The 18248-nt window shown below is 44.8% G+C and overlaps 1 protein-coding gene across 1 annotated transcript in view; it reads left to right on the top strand.

The window, feature by feature from the left end:
* Window positions 1–18248, top strand: part of cacna1ea (calcium channel, voltage-dependent, R type, alpha 1E subunit a) — a 516576-nt gene that overhangs the window by 485428 nt on the left and 12900 nt on the right. The window contains exons 38-45 of the mRNA XM_080196651.1: window positions 2656–2752; window positions 10380–10485; window positions 12445–12552; window positions 13310–13410; window positions 14086–14192; window positions 15322–15433; window positions 16167–16271; window positions 17941–18109. Coding sequence (XP_080052777.1) covers window positions 2656–2752; window positions 10380–10485; window positions 12445–12552; window positions 13310–13410; window positions 14086–14192; window positions 15322–15433; window positions 16167–16271; window positions 17941–18109 — 905 coding nt within the window. The remainder of the gene's footprint in view (window positions 1–2655; window positions 2753–10379; window positions 10486–12444; window positions 12553–13309; window positions 13411–14085; window positions 14193–15321; window positions 15434–16166; window positions 16272–17940; window positions 18110–18248) is intronic.

Here is an 18248-nt window from a genome sequence, read left to right as displayed (position 1 = left end):
TAGCAAGGCCTTTGACAAGGTCCGGCATGGCAGGCTAGCCTGGAAGGTTGGGTCGCATGGATTCCAGGAAGAGCTAGCTAATTGGATTCAAAAGGAGGCAGAGAATGATGGTCGAAGGTTGTTTCTCGGACTGAAGGCCTGTGACTAATAGTGGGCCTCAGGGGTCGGTGTTGGGACACATGTTATTCGTTATTTTATAAATGATTTGGATGTGAATGTACAAGGCATGATTAGTGAGCTTGAAGATGATACCAAAATTGGGAGTTATTGATGATAGCGAAGAAGGCTATCAAAAATTACAAGGGGATATTGATCAGTTAGGGAAGTGGGCCGAGATTTGGCAAATAGATTTCAGTACAGATAAGTGTGAGGCGTTACGTTTTGGAAAATCAAATCAATGTAGGACTTGTACAGTAAATGGTAGGGCCCTGGGGGGTTTTAAGGACCTAGGAGTACAAGTACATCGTTTATTGAAAGTAGTATCACAGGTAGGCAGGGTGGTGAAGAAGGCATTTCGCACACTGGCCTTCATTAGTCAGGGCACTGAGTATAGGAGTTGGGACATTATGTTAGAGTTGTATAAGTCGTTGGTGAGGCCATACTTGGAGTATTGTGCACAGTTTTGGTCACCTTGCAATAAGAAAGACATTGATAAACTGGAACGAGCACAAAGATCTATAAAATCATAAAGGACACAGATAGGATGAACACAAGCAGTCTTTTTTCCAGAATAGGGGAATTGAAAACTAGAGGGCATAGGTTTAAGGTGGGAGGGGAAAGATTTAAGAGGGACCTGAAGGGCAATGTCTTCACACAGAGGGTAGTTATATACGGAAATGAGCTGCCAAAGAAAGTGGTCGAGGCAGGTTCAATAGCAACATTTCAAAAGCATTTGGATAAGTAGATGGATGGGAAACGATTAGAGGGACATGGGCCAAATGCGAGCAACTGGAACAAGCTGGGTCAGCGTGGACCAGTTGGTCTGAAGGGTTTGTTTCCATGCTGTGTTGCCTAATGACACACGCACACACGCACTCAATCACATACACACTCGCAAGCATATGTGCGCGCTCACTCACTTGGTTGTGCACGCTCACTCACTCGCTTGTGCATGCTCCTTACTCGCTTGCGCACACACTCACTTGCGCGAATTCACTCGCTCGCACATTCACTTGCGTGCGCATGCTCACTCACTTGCGCTCGCTCACTCACTTGCGCTCGCTCACTCACTTGCGCTCGCTCACTCACCCACACTTGCGCGCGCTCACTCACGCACAGGCACTTATACATTCACTCACACACAAATACACACCTACTTGCTTGCACCTAAAGCACATTAGTGAACCAGACAACAATCAATTTCATATTCGCCCTTAGACCTTTAATTCCAGATTTTTTAAATTGACTTTAAATTTTACTATCTATCATGATGAATTCCCCAGAACATTACCCTGGTTCTCTGGGTTACGAATTCAATTACATTACCAATACGTGATCGCCTACCCACATATCTAAGGGACATTTTGGGCTGGAGGATATTACAGAGAAAGAAGGAAGCAAAGACAGGAGGAATTAGAAACAAAGATGCGATTTTTAAAATCAAGGCATTGTTTGGCCAGACACCATTGTAGGTCAGTGAATCAGTAGATCGGATTGATGGGTGAGTTATCCAGGCAGCAGAGTTTTAGATCTGCTCAAGTGGATGGAAAGTAGCTTGTTGGAGTGTGTTGGGATAGTCAAGTTAAGAAGTAACAAAGACATTTTTAAGCCATGCACACAAACTCTCAAACATGTGCACAAACATACATATGCACACCTATACTGACACACTCTCTTGAACATAGTACCCTGCCTATAGTCTCCAGGCCTATGGTTCTAGCACTACCCAGAGCCTACAGTGGAGACTTTCCGAACATCAGCACTTCCCAACATATCACTGATAACTCCAGCAGGCCGGGAAGCTGTTGCACACAGACTTGCAGGATTCCATTGCAAACTGTCAATGGTTGGAGCCAATGTGAGTCCAATGTTTGGATGGGGCTAAGATGTTAAATTGGAGGCGTGAATTTGTGTAAAGAGAAGTGATCTAAGAGAAACTGTTTCTTTACTGAGGGCAAAATGCATAGTCCAGATGCATGGAGTGCATGTCTCCCTCCCTCCCTCTGACTCATGCTTGCTCAGCTGGATACTATTCACATCGTGGGAAGTTAACCAGCACCTCCTCATCCCATGGAATTTCACTGAACCCAATCGCATTTTACCCACCGCATTTATGCAACAGCTGAACTTGGCACAGAGAAAATCAATAAGCAGTTACAATAATTGGCAAAAGCAAAAGGATGGCAGAAGATGAAGAGAATTGTTCTTACAGTGAGTCAGATGACACTGGCTAAAAATTTTGTTGGAAGCAGCTTCAAGAGCAACTCTCAGGAGATAGTCTTCAAAAGTAAAATAAAAATCAGGCCAACGGGGAAAGAGCAGGGGAGTGGGACTAATTGGATAGCTCTTTCAAAGAGCCAGTACAGATATTTCTGTGCTGTTTGATTCTATGATTCTATGAAGAAAGTGTGTTCTGCTGATTGAGATAGATGTGATTAACTCTTTCCTGTTCTGTTTCTCCCGGACGTGTTTATCATCCATTCCCTCCACACAAAGTGGCCGAATCCATTACACTGACATGTATCAAATGCTGACCCTCATGTCTCCTCCGCTGGGTCTGGGGAAGAAATGTCCTTCGAAAGTTGCCTACAAGGTAGAAAAACCAAAACTCACGTTGTGTCTGCCTGAGACTGAAAGGATATTTATCAGTGTTTGTGTTCTGGGTTAAGGAGAATTCTCAATCAAATAGACAACATTTTAAAAAAATTACGTACCACGGTTGTATCCGACAATTCAATTCTGTCGATCATATTTCACTCTTGTTAAAGTTACAGAATTGCCAATGGATCGTTCTCATTTCACCCAGTTTTTTTTTCTTGTCAATTTCATGTTTCTCAGAGTGAGTTATTTTAATGTTGGGACTAGAACACTGCACTTTCAGCACGAGAACTCAGCTGTAATATCATCACAGCAAAATGTTTGATCAGATAGTGTAAAAGGAGATTTACTCTGTATCGAACCCCATGCTGTACCTGTCTGAGAGTGTTTGATGGGACAGCTTAGAGGGAGCTTTACTCGACATCTAACCCTATGCTGTACCTGTCCTGGGAGTGTTTGATGGGGACAATGTAGAGGGAGCTTTACTCTGTATCTAATCCCTGCAGCACCTGTCCTGGGAGTGTTTGATGAGGACAATGTAGACAGAGCTTTACTCTCTATTTAACCCTGTGCTATACCTGTCCTGGGAGTGTTTGATGGGATAATGTAGAGTGCGATTTACTCCGTATCCAACCCTGTGCTGAAGGGAAAGTCCTCTATTCCACAGCATTAACATTCCTCTTTTTAAAAAATGGAATAAATGTGAGTCTTGCAACCACTGAATGCTGCCCCAGGCCATTTCGTGTTGTCACCTGCATGAGTAGGAAGATTTATGTCCACTTCTTCACCTCCATGTCTTGCAAGAGCACATCTGCTTTGTCTAAAATCTGCGTGAGCAGTGCATGCTTTGATCACTAATTTAAACGCGAATCTGTCCCATCCCAATATTCATTGTCACACTCTGTGCCTGTATATTGTTTGAGCACTCCCTGCCATTCAGTGCTGCAAAGGCCGATGGTGTCCTCATGCATTGCAGGGCATTGTTTGGTAATGTCTGTCCGATGAATATATGATGTTGATTTAGTTGCTTACAGATTGTAGTGCTACCAGAAGTGAAAGATCAAGACGTGGGACATGTACAGGTAATCCCAAACCACATGATCTGAATGATCCATTTTTATCAGTGTAGACGAAACCTGAATTTTCCAATTGTGCCTCATCTCAAGCCAGAGGAAACATCGCGAAATTGGAAAATTCACTCAACTCCACTTGAGGTTTTCTGGGGTGGAGGTGCCACACATTGAGTGAATCCCCAAGTCTTTGCTCTGCTCTGAACAGTTGACCTCGACCACAGCATCCCGTAAGGTTCACCATTTGCCTTGAGCCACAGTTCCATGGCATCTTGTGCAAGGCCTGGATGGATTTAGCTGATTCGCTGCCACATGAAATACTACTTGAGAAATGGTCCTGGAGGAGGGAGCAGGGAAGTTTTGTCACTGTGAGGGGTGATCCTTACAGGAGAGGAGGAGAAAAAAATTGAGATGAGGTTGTGGTCCTGGTACTGTTGACTGGGCACTGCCAAGGGTCTGGATCTGTCCCTTTCCCTGCATTCAGTTTCCCCCTCCCTTTCTCTCTTCATGTCCATCACACCTTTTCTCCCGCCCTCTCTCCCCTATTTTACATTCACCTTGTCTAAATATCTCTCTTTGCAATGTCTTTCTCTCTCTATTTCTCTCTTTGTTACTCTCTGTTTTGCTCCAACTCTCATACCGTCATTCTAGGTCTCTCTTACAATCTTTCCCTGTTTATCGCGACCTGTCACTTTCTCTCTCTGTCTGTGTATCTCCCACTTTAGCAACATTTAACCCCGTGCTGTGTGTGTCCTGGAAGTATTTGATGAGGACAGTGTAGAGGGAGTTTTACTTTGTATCTAATCCCGTGCTGTATGTGTTCTGGAAGTATTTGATGGGGACAGTGTAGAGGGAGTTTTACTTTGTATCTAACCCTGTGCTGTACCTGTCCTGAGAGTGTTTGATGGGGACAGTGTAGAGAGCGCTTTACTTTGCAGTTAGCTAAAGGGACAGCTGGGAGGCTTTCAAAAGTGTGTTAACCAGGGTTCATGGTAAGCACATTCCTCCTAGAGTGAAGGATTAGGCTGGTAAAAATAGAGAACCCTGGATGACTTGGGATATCAAGGCCCTGATCAAAAATAAGAAGGAGGCAGATGACATCATAGGCAGCTGAGATCAAGTGGATCCCTTGAAGAGTAAATAGCGTGTCAGATTAGAGCTTGGAGAGACATCAGGAGGGCAAAAAGGGGACACAAGATTGCTTCGGCAGATAAGGCAAAGGAGAATCCAAAGAGCTTCCACAAATACATAAAGGGCAAAAGAATAACGAGGGATAGAATAGGGCCTCTTAAGAATCAACAAGGTCATCTGTATTTACTGTTGAGAAAAGAATGGATGTTATGGAAGTTTGGGAAATAAATAGTGATGTCTTGAGTATATATATTTACAGAGAAGGCGGTGCTGGAAGTCTTAGAAAGACTTAGAAGAAGGCGGCTAAGAGGGGACCTTATTGAAACATGTAAGATGATTAGAGGTTTAGATAGGGTGGACAGTGATAGCCTTTTTCCTCGGATGGAGAAAGTTAGCACGAGGGGGCATAGCTTTAAATTAAGGGGTGGTAGATATAGGACAGATGTCAGAGGTAGGTTCTTTACCCAGAGGGTGGTGAGGGATTGGAATGCCCTGCCTGCTGCAGTTGTAGATGCGCCTAGTTTGGGGGCGTTTAAGAGATCCGTGGATAGGTTTATGGATGGAAAGGGATTGGTTTAGGTTAGAGGGTCATTGCTTTTTTAATTGGTCGGCGCAACATCGTGGGCTGAAGGGCCTGTTCTGCGCTGTAATGTTCTATGTTCTATGTCTTAAAGTGCATCAAGGTAGATAAATTCCTGGGACTTGATGCAGTGTATCCCAGAATGTTGTGGGAGGTTAGGGAGGAAATTGCGGGTCCCCTAGCAGAGATATTTGAATCATCAACAGCCACAGATAAGGTGCCTGAAGATTGGAGGGTGGCAAATGTTGTGCCTTTGTTTAAGAAGGACTGCAGAGAAAAGCCTGGGAACTACAGGCCAGTGAACTTAGCATCTGTAATGGGCAAGTTGTTAGGAGATATTTTGAGAGATAAGATCTACAGGAACTTAGAGAGGAAGGACTGATCAGGGACAGTCAGCATGGCTTTGTGAGTCGAAAATCATGTCTCACGAATTTGATTGAGTTTTTTGAGGGGGTAACCCAAGAAGCAGATGAGGGCAGTGCAGTCAACGTTATCTACATGGATTTTAACAAGGCCTTTGACAAGTACTCATGGTAGGTTGTTGCATAACGTCAAGGGATCCAGGGTGAGGTAGTCAACTGATACAAAATTGGCTTGATGAACAAAATAAGAAGTCTCACAACACCAGGTTAAAGTCCAATTAACTAAAGGGACATCTGGTAAAAATAGGGAACCCTGGATGACACTGAGGCCCTGCTCAAAAATGAGGAGGAGGCATATGACATGCATAGGCAGCTGGGATCACTGACCTGACGAAGGAGCAGCGCTTGAAAGTTATTGGCTTTTGCTACCTAATAAACCTGTTGAACTTTAACCTGGTGGTGTGGAGATGCCGGCGTTTACCCCAGTCCAACGTCAGATCTCCATATCTTGATGACAGAAGACAGAGGGTGGTTGTAGAGGGTTGTTTTTCAAACTGGAGGCCTGTGACCAGCGGTGTGCCTCAGGGATCAGTGCTGGGTCCACTGTTATTTGTCACTTATATTAATGATTCGGATGAGAATTTAGGAGGCATCATTTGTAAGTTTGCAGATGACACCAAGATTGGTGGCATAGTGGACAGTGAAGAATGTTATCTAGGATTGCAATGAGATTTTGATCAATTGGGCCAGTTGGCTGATGAATGGCAGATGGAGTTTAATTTAGATAAATGCGAGGTGATGCATTTTAGTAGATCAAACCAAGGCAGGACTTAATCAATTAATGGTGGGTGTTGGAGAGAGTTAGAGAACAAAAAGATCTAGGGATACAGGTTGATCGATCCTTGAAAGTGGAGTGTTGGATAGGGTGGTGAAGAAGGCATTCGCCGTGCTTGGTTTCATTGGTCAGAACACTGAATACAAGAGTTAGGTCACCTTCAAAACAAAGAAAATTACAGCACAGGATCCACGGCTCTCCAAGCCTCCATCGACTATGCTGCCCGACTTAACTTCCAGGCACCATATCCCTCTATTCCCATCCCATTCATGTATTTGTCAAGGCGCCCCTTAAAAGCCAATACCGTATCCGTTTCCACTACCTCCCCCGGCAACGAGTTCCAGGCATCCGCTAGTCTCTGTGTAAAAAATCTGCTTCATACATCTCCTAAAGAACAATGCCTCATACATCTCCTAAAGAACTTGTTGAAGTTGTGCAAGATATTAGTAAGGCCACACTTGGAATACTGTATACAGTTATGGTCACCCTATTATAGAAAGATATTAGTAAACTAGAAAGAATGCAGAAAAGATTTGCTGGGGATGCTTGATGGTTTGAGGCTGGATAGACTGGAACTTTCATCCCTGAAGCGTAGGAGGCTTAAAGGTTATCTTAAAGAGGTCTATAAAATAATGAGGGTCATAGATAAGGTAGATAGTCAACATCTTTTCCTAAATGTAGGGGAATCTAAAATTAGAGGGTATAGGTTTAAGCGGAAGGGGGAGAGATACAAAAAGATCCAGAGGGGCAGTGTTTTCACGCAGAGGGTGGTTGAGTGTCTGGAATGAGTTACCCAGAGGCAGTGGTCAAGGCAGATACAATTTTGTCTTTAAAAACTTTAGACAGTTATGTGGGTAAGATGGGTGTAGAGGGATATGGACCAAATGGGGACAATTGGCACTAAATGGTAAAATCTGGGCGGCATGGACAAATTGGGCCAAAGGGCCTGTTTTCATGCTGTAAACCTCTATGACCCAGTTTACTCAGATCCTCGCCCCTAGGACCAAGCTTTGCAGTAGCGTTTCCAACACATTAGATCTTTCCTTGGATAAGGAGACCAAAACTGCACGTGGTACTCCGACTATAGCCTCACCAATATCCCAGATAGTTATAGAAAGATTTTTTTCCTCAATTTCACCCACCTTTGAAAGGCAACATGTCATTTGGCTTCCTAATTGCTTGTGGTACCTGCTGGCTAACTTTCTACACTCAACGCTTCAACACTTACACATTTCACAATTTTTAAAACATGTTCTGTTTTCAATCCTTGCAATCATACTTTCCCACTTCATACTCATCTGCCATCACTAAACACATCTAAATTTCCTTGCAGTATTTTGTGCCCTTAAAACTTGCACTTCCACTTAGCTTTCTCTCAGCAAACTTAGATACATTATTTGCTATCTCTTATATAAGTCATTCATTTGGATTGTAAGTAGTTGAGGCCCCCAACAACGATCTTGTAGCACTCCACTGGTCATGGCCTGCCACCTTGAAAATGCTGCATTTATACCCACACTTTGTTTCATGTCTGTTAGCCAATCCTCTAACTATATTCATCTGTCAGCTCCAACTCCCTCCCTAACAGCACTGTGGGTGTACCTACACAGTAAGAAGTCTCACAACACCAGGTCAAAGTCCAACAAGTTTATTTGATAGTAAAACCACAAGCTTCTGGAATGCTTTTCCTTCGTCAGGTTCCCATCAGAAACAGGGCCTATAAAGGCACACACAGTTTACAGAATACTGATTAGAATGCGAGTCTTTACAGCTAACCTGCTATTCAAGTCTTAAAGGTGCCTACACCACAGGGACTGCAGCAGTTCAAGTGGCAATTGGAATGGGCAAAAAATACTGGCCTAGTTAATAACATTCATACCCTGTGAAAGAAGACAAAAGCCCTTACCTTGTGTATGAACCTTTGGTGTGTCATCTTATCAAATGTCTTTTCAAAATCCAGGTTTCCCAGATCTATTTGTCTCTCTTTATCCACCCTACTGGTGACATCATCAAATCATTGCAATAGAATTGTCAAACAGGATTTCCCTCTCATTAAAACCATGCTGGCTCTGTCTAATCTTGCTATGATTTTCTCAGTGCATTATTCTGACTTTCTTAATAATGGGGAACGGAGGCCAGGAATAATGCTGGAGTAACTCACCTCTTGACTCTTCAAAACCTGTCCACCATCTACAAGGCAATAATCAGGAATGTGATGGAATATTCTCCACTTGTCTGGGTGGGTGCAGCTCCAACAACACTCAAGAAGCCTGACACCATCCAGGACAAACCCAGCCTGCTTGCCTGGCACCACATTTACAAACATCCACTCCCTCCACCACTGATGCTCAGTAGCAGCAGTGTGTACTATCTACAGGATGCGCTGCAGCAATTCACCAAAGATCCTTAGACAGCACCTTCCAAATCCATGACCACTTCCATTTAGAAGGACAAGGGCAGCAGATGCATGGGGAACACCATCACCTGCAAGTTTCCCTCCAAGTTACTCACCATCCTGACTTGGAAATATATCGCCGTTCCCCCCACAGTCACTGGGTCAAAGTCCTGGAATTCCCAACCCACAGCAAGCGAACTGCAGCAATTCCACAAGGCAGCTCGCCACCATCTGCTGAAGGGCAACTAGGGATAGGCAATGAATGATGGCCAGCCAGTGATGCCCATGTCCCATGAGTAAATAAGAAAAAACTTCCATTATAGCTTCATCTTCAATAGGGGAGATCTCACGATTACAGATTCTCCTGTGTAGACTGGAGGTGTCTCCTTTTCACATTTTGTTTTTGGCTTGAGTGGCGCACTGGGAAGTCAACTGATAAAAATGAATCATTTGTCATTCTGTGTGGAGAGATAATGAGCTGCATGTCACCCAGCAGCAGCTTCTGGTTAAGAAGACAGTGACTGTAGTGTGAGTTGTCATTATCGGAGCGTTATATAGAAAGTTCACATTCACTGCAGACTTGACTGTTCAGCTGCCAAATTGCACAAATTATTGAGTAGGTCATCACGAGGGGAGTTGGCTCATATCACTGCAGAATGTGGGTGACATTGCCTGTTGCTGTTTGTTTGATACACTCTAGGTTTGCCAACTGTCCTGCTTCTCCCTGGAGTCCAGAAGAATTGCAAATTACCCACCCAGCCACTGGCAGCAAACTGAAAAGCAAATGAAAAATCATTGTTAAATAAACATGTTTGTCTCAGTTACCAAAGTATTGGAGGTGGAAACACAGCTGGTTTGGCTGTCAGTCAACAATCATCCAATCAGGTCGTGAAGAATTTGATCTCTTTCCAATCAGCATCTGAAGGCAGAGCGATGCAGAGATGGACACGCCAATGGCAGGGTGTTTGTGGCAATTGGAAGTTATTTGATGAAACCGGAGTTGGCCACCTTAGCGGGTATCTTAAACAATTTGCTTTCTGTCCTCAGTGAGAGGAAGGTCCAGTGAATGGAGGATCCTGGGAAGGAGGTTGAGGTATAGGGGTTGGGGAACATGGCGGGGACAATGTTAAATTGCAGCACACACAAACTGTCACTATCACTTGAGCTGAGAAGCGTACCTAGGTTTCAGTTCTCCAGTCCCCGGACAGGGAACTAAGCTGGTTATGACTTGTTGTCCTCTCCTTTATAGAGGCTGGTACTGATGAACATGCCGGTGAGCGAGGAGAAAACTGTCCACTTCACCTCTACCCTCATGGGCCTTATCCGGACTGCACTTCATATCAAGCTTGCGAAAGGTAAGGGGAATGTTAGGGTGACCGGCGTGCTAAATTGCCCCATGGTGTCACTGGGACCAGCAGAGTAAATAAGAGGTGTTACAGGGATAGGGCCGAGGTGGAATTGTTGCCAGTGTAGGCTCAGTAGGCCTTCTTCCGCATTATAGCGGTTCTATGAATATTCAGTCCTGATACCACATCAGGCAGTGCAAAAACTTTCTCTACTGGCATTGCCACAACAACAGTAGTTTTCATTTACATAGCATGGGTGGCACAGTGGTCAGCAATGTTGCCGCACAGCTCCAGGGGCCTGGGTTCAATTCCTACCTTGGGTGGCTATTTGTGTGGAGTTTGCACATTCTCCCTGTGTCTTACAAGGGTTTCCTCCGAGTGCTCCGGTTTCCTCCCACCATCCAAAGATGTGCAGGGTTGGTTGAGTGGTCATGCTAAATTGCCCTTTAGTGTCCCAAGGTGTATAGGTCAGGGGGATTAGCAGGATAAAATACGTGGGGTTACGTGATAGGTGGGATGCTCTGTTGAAAAGTCAGTGCATACTCGATGGGCTGAATGGCCTCCTTCCACGCTGTCGGGTTTCTATGATTCTTTCATGTAATAAAACGTCCTTAGCTGAAACAAAATGTTAAGCTATATCAGGACAAGTGATCGAAAACTCAGTCAAAGTGGTAACTTTTAAAGAGACGGTGAGGTTTAGGGAGGGAATTCTTTGGGGCCTAGCAGCTGAAGGCACAGCCACCAATGTGGAGCCATTATGATCAGGAATGTACAAGAGGCCAGAATATGAGGAGTGTGGTTATCTCAGAGGGACGTGGGGCTTGAGGAGACTGGCAGAGGTAAGACCATGGAGAGATTTGAAAACATGTTGAAATCTGAATCATATTTAAAATTAAGGTGATGCCTGACCATGAGTGGGTGTGGGTCAGTGAGCACAATGCTGGGTGACCAGAATTTAGTGTAAATTAGGGTACATCAGAGTTCTGGCTGACCTTGAGGAACTGCATTGTTACTGGAATAATCACATTTGGAGGTGAAAAGGGCAGAGATGAGGATTTCAGCAACGCAGGACAGAACTGCGTGACATGTAAAGGTGGAATTTATTTACTCTCAGTTACAACCAGTTTAATGACTACAGTCTTGTAGGGGTGATATGCTGGCCAATCCAGAGCCCTGATGTGTGTGGCTTCAGCTGATGCTTAACTGGCCTCTGAACTGTTAATGAGATGCAAAGATTTCCACACATCCAAAGAATGGCATTCCTCAACTTTCTAACAATAGCTCAAGATTTAATCTGCAGTTTGTGTGAAAGCAGCAGGTTTGAAAAGCTGGAAACATAGGAACAGATGTCAACTATTCAGCTTCTCAAACCCATTCCATATTTAATTCTATTATGACCCATCAGAATCTTAACTCCAACAACCCACCTTAGTTCCACATGACTAATATCTTTTCCCCATTTCATAATATTTTCAATGTCCTCACTATTTGGCAGGTTCAAGAGGGAACAATCTATATATTATCTTGCTGTCAAGGAGACATCTGTCCACTGACCAGTTCCCTGTCTCTCACAAAGACTTCTGTATAGTGATTGTGTCTCTCAGTCTCCTCTCTCTGTCTCAGGAATATATCTGTACCTGAGTGATATCTCAATTCCCCTCTCTGTCAGAGAGAGATACCTATACATTGACTGGTACATCTCAGTCCCCTCCCTCTGAGGGAGATCTCTGTACACTGACTGGTATCTCTCAATTCCCTCTCTCAGTGAGATATCTATATATTGACTGGTGTGGCTCAGTCCCCTCTCTCCAGTGTACAGGAGATACCTGTACACTGAATGGTGTCTCACAGTGTCCTCTCTCTCAGGGAGATATCTGTGCACTGACTAGTGGTCTCTCAGTCCCCTCTCTCTCTACCTCAGGGTGTGTCCTATGTTGAGATGTCATTCTAGGATAAACTGTCTTTCAGGTGGAGCGGACAAGCAGCAGTTAGATGCTGAGCTTCGAAAGGAAATCATGACTATTTGGCCTCACCTCTCACAGAAGACACTGGACCTCCTGGTTCCCATACACATGCGTAAGTGAAGCATATCCTGCATGAATATCCTTTGCCAAGGTACAATTTCCTTTTGCATCTCGGTCAGGCGTCGGCAACCTGTCAGAAGTGGCGTGCGGAGTCTTTGTTTATTCACTCTAATTTAAGATTTTGCATCTCTGTGATGCATTTCGATTACATTTCTATGTATAAATACCCTCATCTTATCAGTTCCTCTCCCAATCCTGTGTTCTTCAATCCCAGGAATTCCTCTCCCAATTCCAAGTCCCTCAATCCCAGGGAGCTCCTCTCCCAATCCCAAGTTCCTCAATCCCAGTGTCCCCTCTCCCAATCCCGAGTCCCTCAATCCCAGGAACCCCTCTCCAATCCCGAGTTCCTCAATCCCAGTGTCCCCTCTCCCAACCCCGAGTTCCTCAATCCCTTCACCCTCCTCATGCAATCTCCAGTTCCTCAATCCCGGGGAACTCCTCCCCAATCCTGAATCTCTCAATGCCACCCCCCCCGCCCCCGCCACCGCCTCCCCCTATGCTCTGTCAATTCTGAGCTCTATAGACTGAATGGGCTTCCTGATTTTAATCTAATTTTACACTTATTCAGGCCCTTTCACCTCTGTAGGGCCATGGCTGAGTTTGAAAAATTCTACATTTACTAAGAACCAGGAATCTGCCTAATGTGTGGTACTGCTTAACGTGCACACTCACTGAGCTACGTAATGTACAGTTTATCTCTGATTCTGTGTACGTGGCCTCAGCAAAAATGAACATCTCCTGTTCTTTAGCCACAGATCTTACAATTGGAAAAATCTACGCTGCTATGATGATCATGGATTACTACAAACAGAGTAAAACAAAAAAATACCAACAACTACAGGAGGAGCAGGTACGGACCCTGGGGGGAATACAGACTGCAGCAAACTACACCAGCAAGCAGCAACGTATAGAGACTGCAGAGAGTCAAAGACAATGATGGAATTGGGATGGATTGGGGATTGAGATGGGGATTTGGATGAAAGGGGATTGGGAAACAGATTTGGATGGGAATTAGTTTAGAATGGGATTGGGAAGGGGAAGGGGATTGCTATGCGGATTGGGAATGTGCATGGAATGGGATTGGGAAGGAGATTGAGATTTCGATGGAATGGGATTGGGATCGGTATTTGGATTGAAGACATGGCTTGTGGCCATTCTGTTGATCGTGAATAGCAATTGCTACACTTTGGTCAGACTCTGAGCAATTCTTCCCCTGCCCGTTTGCGAACAGCAGAGTTTGGATGCACAATGTGCGGCATTTAATCACATGATGCTGGAGCTTTTACCCCTTTGTTTACCCCACTGACAAATCACTGAACACATAGAGACACGGGCAGATTGTAACTTTAACTGGCATAACTGAGACCAGCGTCTACAATGTCATATACACAAGGCAGAAGGTTGAATGGGGTTCATGTGGGGTATAAACAGCAAGCAGTTTGAGAAAAGGTTGTTCCTGTGCTGTGAACTCTGCTTTTTAGGGAATAAGACAGTGTGAGAATGACAGCAATTTCTTTCTCTGCAGAGTCGAACCCCGATGTTCCAGCGAATGGAAGCATCCTCTCTGCCTCCACAGATTATTTCCAGTGGCAAGGCAATGTCTTTCCTACAGCCACACATGGGGCCTGACATGTAAGTTTCACATCATTGCTGAGTTCCAAAGCATCAAGGCTGTAAATATTGACACCCCCCCCAACCCCGCCACTGCACCTCCACACACAACTCCACTCGCTCACTCATTCACAACCCTCCCTCACTCAGTCCTGACCCTCCCAACCCTCACTCACTCCTGACCTTCCCCCCTCACTCATTCCTGACCTTGTTCTGATCTTCACTCACTCCTGACCCTCCCCCTCCCTCACACACTCTTGACCCTCCCCGCCATCACTCACTCCTGACCCTCCCCCTCCCTCACTCACTCCTGACCCTCCCCCTCCCTCACTCACTCCTGACCTTCCCCCTCCCTCACTCATTCCTCACCTTGTTCCATCCCTCTCTCACTCCTGACCCTCCCCCTCCCTCACTCATTCCTGACCCTCTGCCTCCCTCACTCACTCCTGACTTTCCCTCTCCCTCACTCACTCCTGAACTTCCCCCTCCCTCACTCATTCCTGACCTTGTTCCGTCCCTACCTGCTGCTCCTATCTGTTGGGTCTTTTCTTGGTCTGTTGGGTGTATTCAGTGTTGCTGGAGTCCTGGTTTGAAGTCTTCTCTTTAAGAGATCTCTCTTATGAATGCTGACACCCTTCGTCAGAATAAAAAAAGTTACACATAGTGTACCATCCACCTAAACCCTATAATAATGCCAACCGCTGTATTGCCAGCATACCTTTCTGGCTAGCACTCTGAGTCACAAAGTTGTGTCTTCAAATCCCACTCCCAAGACTTAAGCACATCGTCCAGGCTGAGACTCCAGTGCAGTATTGAGGGAGTGCTGCACTGTTAGAAGTGCTGTCTCGTGGCTGAAACATCAAACAGAGGCCCATCTGTCCTCCTAAGTAAATGTAAAAGATCCTGTGACGTTTCTCAAAGAACAACAAGTGTCTGCTCCTTGGGGAGTCCAGCAGTGTCTCCCAACAGGTCAGCTGGTCATTACCACGTTGTTGTTTGTGGGATCTTGCTGCGCATAAATTGGCTGTTGTATTTCCTGGAACAGTGAGTACACTTTTAAAGAGGTCTTTCACTGGCTGTGAAGTGATTTGGGACTGTGAAAGATATTAAATAAATGTATGTTCTTTCTTTCATTCTAATACCCTCACAGGGATAATAGGAGTGAGTTTGCCCCCTTGGTGTCCTTACCCTCATCAACCATGTTCCAGAACAGCAGGACATCAGCAAGTCAAGCACATGAATTCCGTAGCCGACGACTAAAGGTATGGAGCCAGCTTCCAGTTGAGTCCTAGGTCAAAGCAGATAAAGTTTTGCAAAGTCCAGGAAATGTTTTGGAGCCACACAATTTATATTATTCCATATGACCTTAAGAATACAACATTGTGATAGTGAGGGTGTTGGGGTGAAGATCCTGAACAAAATAGGAAGACGGTTGAAACATTGGCAAGGACGAGCAGAGATTCCCAGGGCGTGCGCAGATTCCCAGGATCTACGCAGATAAACAGAACATGGGACAGATACAAATTACCGGTGTGTGTAAAATGATTAAACATTAATGTAAATAAACTAAATCTAATCTTTAGTTCCAGTTCCATGGTCGCAGCTCGGGCCTTGCACGCTTGCTTCGACTGGCATGTGCGTGGTTCAGATTTTTTACCTTGGTCATGCATATGTAAATTAAAACATTGTGAATTTGTTGTGAAATATGTACATATTCTGATTTTGTATAGAATCTGATTTTATGCACAGAAATATTAGTTATTGAGAAAAAGAGAGGTTGGCTGTGGTGATCAACAAGGGTAGTTTCCAACTTTACACAGGGTTTTCCCATTATAAATATTTACATAAAGATTTTCAATGATAACTTGACTAGAAATGATAGTCAGGAAGCGTAATACATATACAAGACCTATAAATATAATATCTAGTTATCTTATTAATGAGTTCTATTTTGCACTAATTAGACTGTAGGTCTTTTTGATTTGTTATACATAGGAACTAGAAAAAGGCAAGCTGGAGTATCCTCACAACAGTCATTACCTCCCCATTGAAACCCAAGGACGGGCAGTGTCCATGCCCCGACTGGAGATTGAGTCTGAGGTAAATCTTGTTTGCTCTGTCTTTATCTAAGCCAATGTCTGTGTGTCCTGTTCCAGTTTCTACAGATACGTAAAGGGATTTTTCCAAACCTCTTGCCTCAACCCCTATACTATGAAATTCATCAACTGCTTTGTCTCTGGGGATACCATCTCTCCCTATACGGGAACCTAGGAATTAGACACAGAAGAAGGCAAATTCAGCCATTTGAGCCTGCTCCGCCATCCAGTCAAATCATGGCTGACCTCTCTGCCTGGTCTCATCCACCTCCCCACTTGTTCCCTACGTACCTTTGATCGGCACAGTAGCACAGTGAGGCATTTCTGCCTCACAGCACGAGGCGCCTGGATTCGATTCTTGGGTTGGGTCACTGTCTGTGCATTCTCCCCATATCTGCAAGGGTTTCCTCCAGCTATTCCGGTTTCCTCCCCACAGTCCAAAGATGTGTGGGTTGGTTGACTGGCCATGCTAAATTGACCCTAGTGTCAGCGGGACTAGCAGGGTAAATATGAGGGGTTACAGGAATAGGGCCTGAGTGGGATTATGGTCAGTGCAGACTTGATGGGCTGAATGGCCTCCTTCTGCACAATAGGGATTCCATGATTCTTTACCCCTTCTTTTATTAGAAATATATTTGTCTCTTTCTTGAAACCGTTCAACCATTTAGACTCCACCGCACTATGAGCCAGTGAGTTTCAGATTCACCTCACTCTTCGAGAAGTAATTCCTCTTCATCTCATTTTTAAATCTACCGCCTCTCAACCTACACCTGTGACCCCTTGTTCTAGATTGCCCCATAAGAGGAAATATTTGGCCTACATTTACTCTATCAATCCCTTTTAAAATTTTATATACCTCAATCAGATCCCCTTGCATCCTTCTAAACTCCATCGAGCCCAAACTGTTTAATCTCTCCTCATACGTCAACCCCTTCATCCCCAGAATCAATCTGGTTAACCTCCTCTGAACTGCCTCCAATGCCATCACATCCTTCCACAAATAAGGAGACCATAACTGCGCACAATACTCCAGATGTATACTCCAACACCCTATCCAATTGCAGCAACTCCTCTCTATTTTCATACTCCAGTCCTTTTGCAGTAAATGCCATTTGCCATTTTATTACAGTTTTCCCTACTCTCTCTTCATAATTCTAACTATTATAATTTTACCAAATACTATCTACATTCTCCTTTGCCTTATCCACTCCAGTGGAAAAAAATCCCAGTGTCCCTTAGCTTCCCTTCCCAGTCCAGGGATTGCCCTGGTTAATCTGTGCTCTCAGTGCTTTTATTGCCCGTTTTACGTTTACTCAAAACCAATATTTGCTGTTGACCAGTCATTATTTCTCCACTCTTGCACTCTGTGCTCCTGTGTGTAAAACCCAGAACTTCAATGACCATTTGTAATGGCATTCTGACTGAATCCCTTCCCCTCTCTCTCATCACCCTCATAACACAGTTAGGATACAGGGGAAGTGGCGGAAGGAGTTGGGGGGGCGGTGGATCCCGGTCAGAATCAAAAGGTACTGTGCACCCAAATTATAAACATACTGGTTATTAAAATGCCTTGTGTTAGCACTGAAATGATAGATGTACAGCTATGAAGTAGCATCTGTTACTCACTCACCCGACTCAAGGATTGTATATTTCTTCCTCCCATGACCTGACAGTCAACCGAAGACACAAGTTCAATGAAACGCTCGTTCTCCACGTACGCAGGGCACCATTCCAGTGGCAGCTGGCTCAATGAGTACTCTCTAGAGAGAGCTGGCCCAGAGGACTTCTACCAAAGACAGGGCCGCAGACCCGGCAGGTCATCCACCAGGTCTTCAGCTACAGGTAACCACTGAGGCTGTGTGGGGGCAGTAATGTTGCTGGGTCTGGAGATGTTAAATTGCAACACTGATACTCCCTCAGCTGGTACGGCAGGGAAATGGCTGAATTGCAGTCAGGGCTCACCTTCCTGTGCTGATAGTTA

This window comes from Carcharhinus amblyrhynchos, chromosome 9, assembly GCF_965287045.1.
Source record: "Carcharhinus amblyrhynchos chromosome 9, sCarAmb.v2.hapA, whole genome shotgun sequence".
Lineage (NCBI taxonomy): Eukaryota > Metazoa > Chordata > Chondrichthyes > Carcharhiniformes > Carcharhinidae > Carcharhinus > Carcharhinus amblyrhynchos.
The sequence above is the reverse complement of the archived record's forward strand: the minus strand, read 5'-3'. Positions and strand labels throughout refer to the sequence as shown.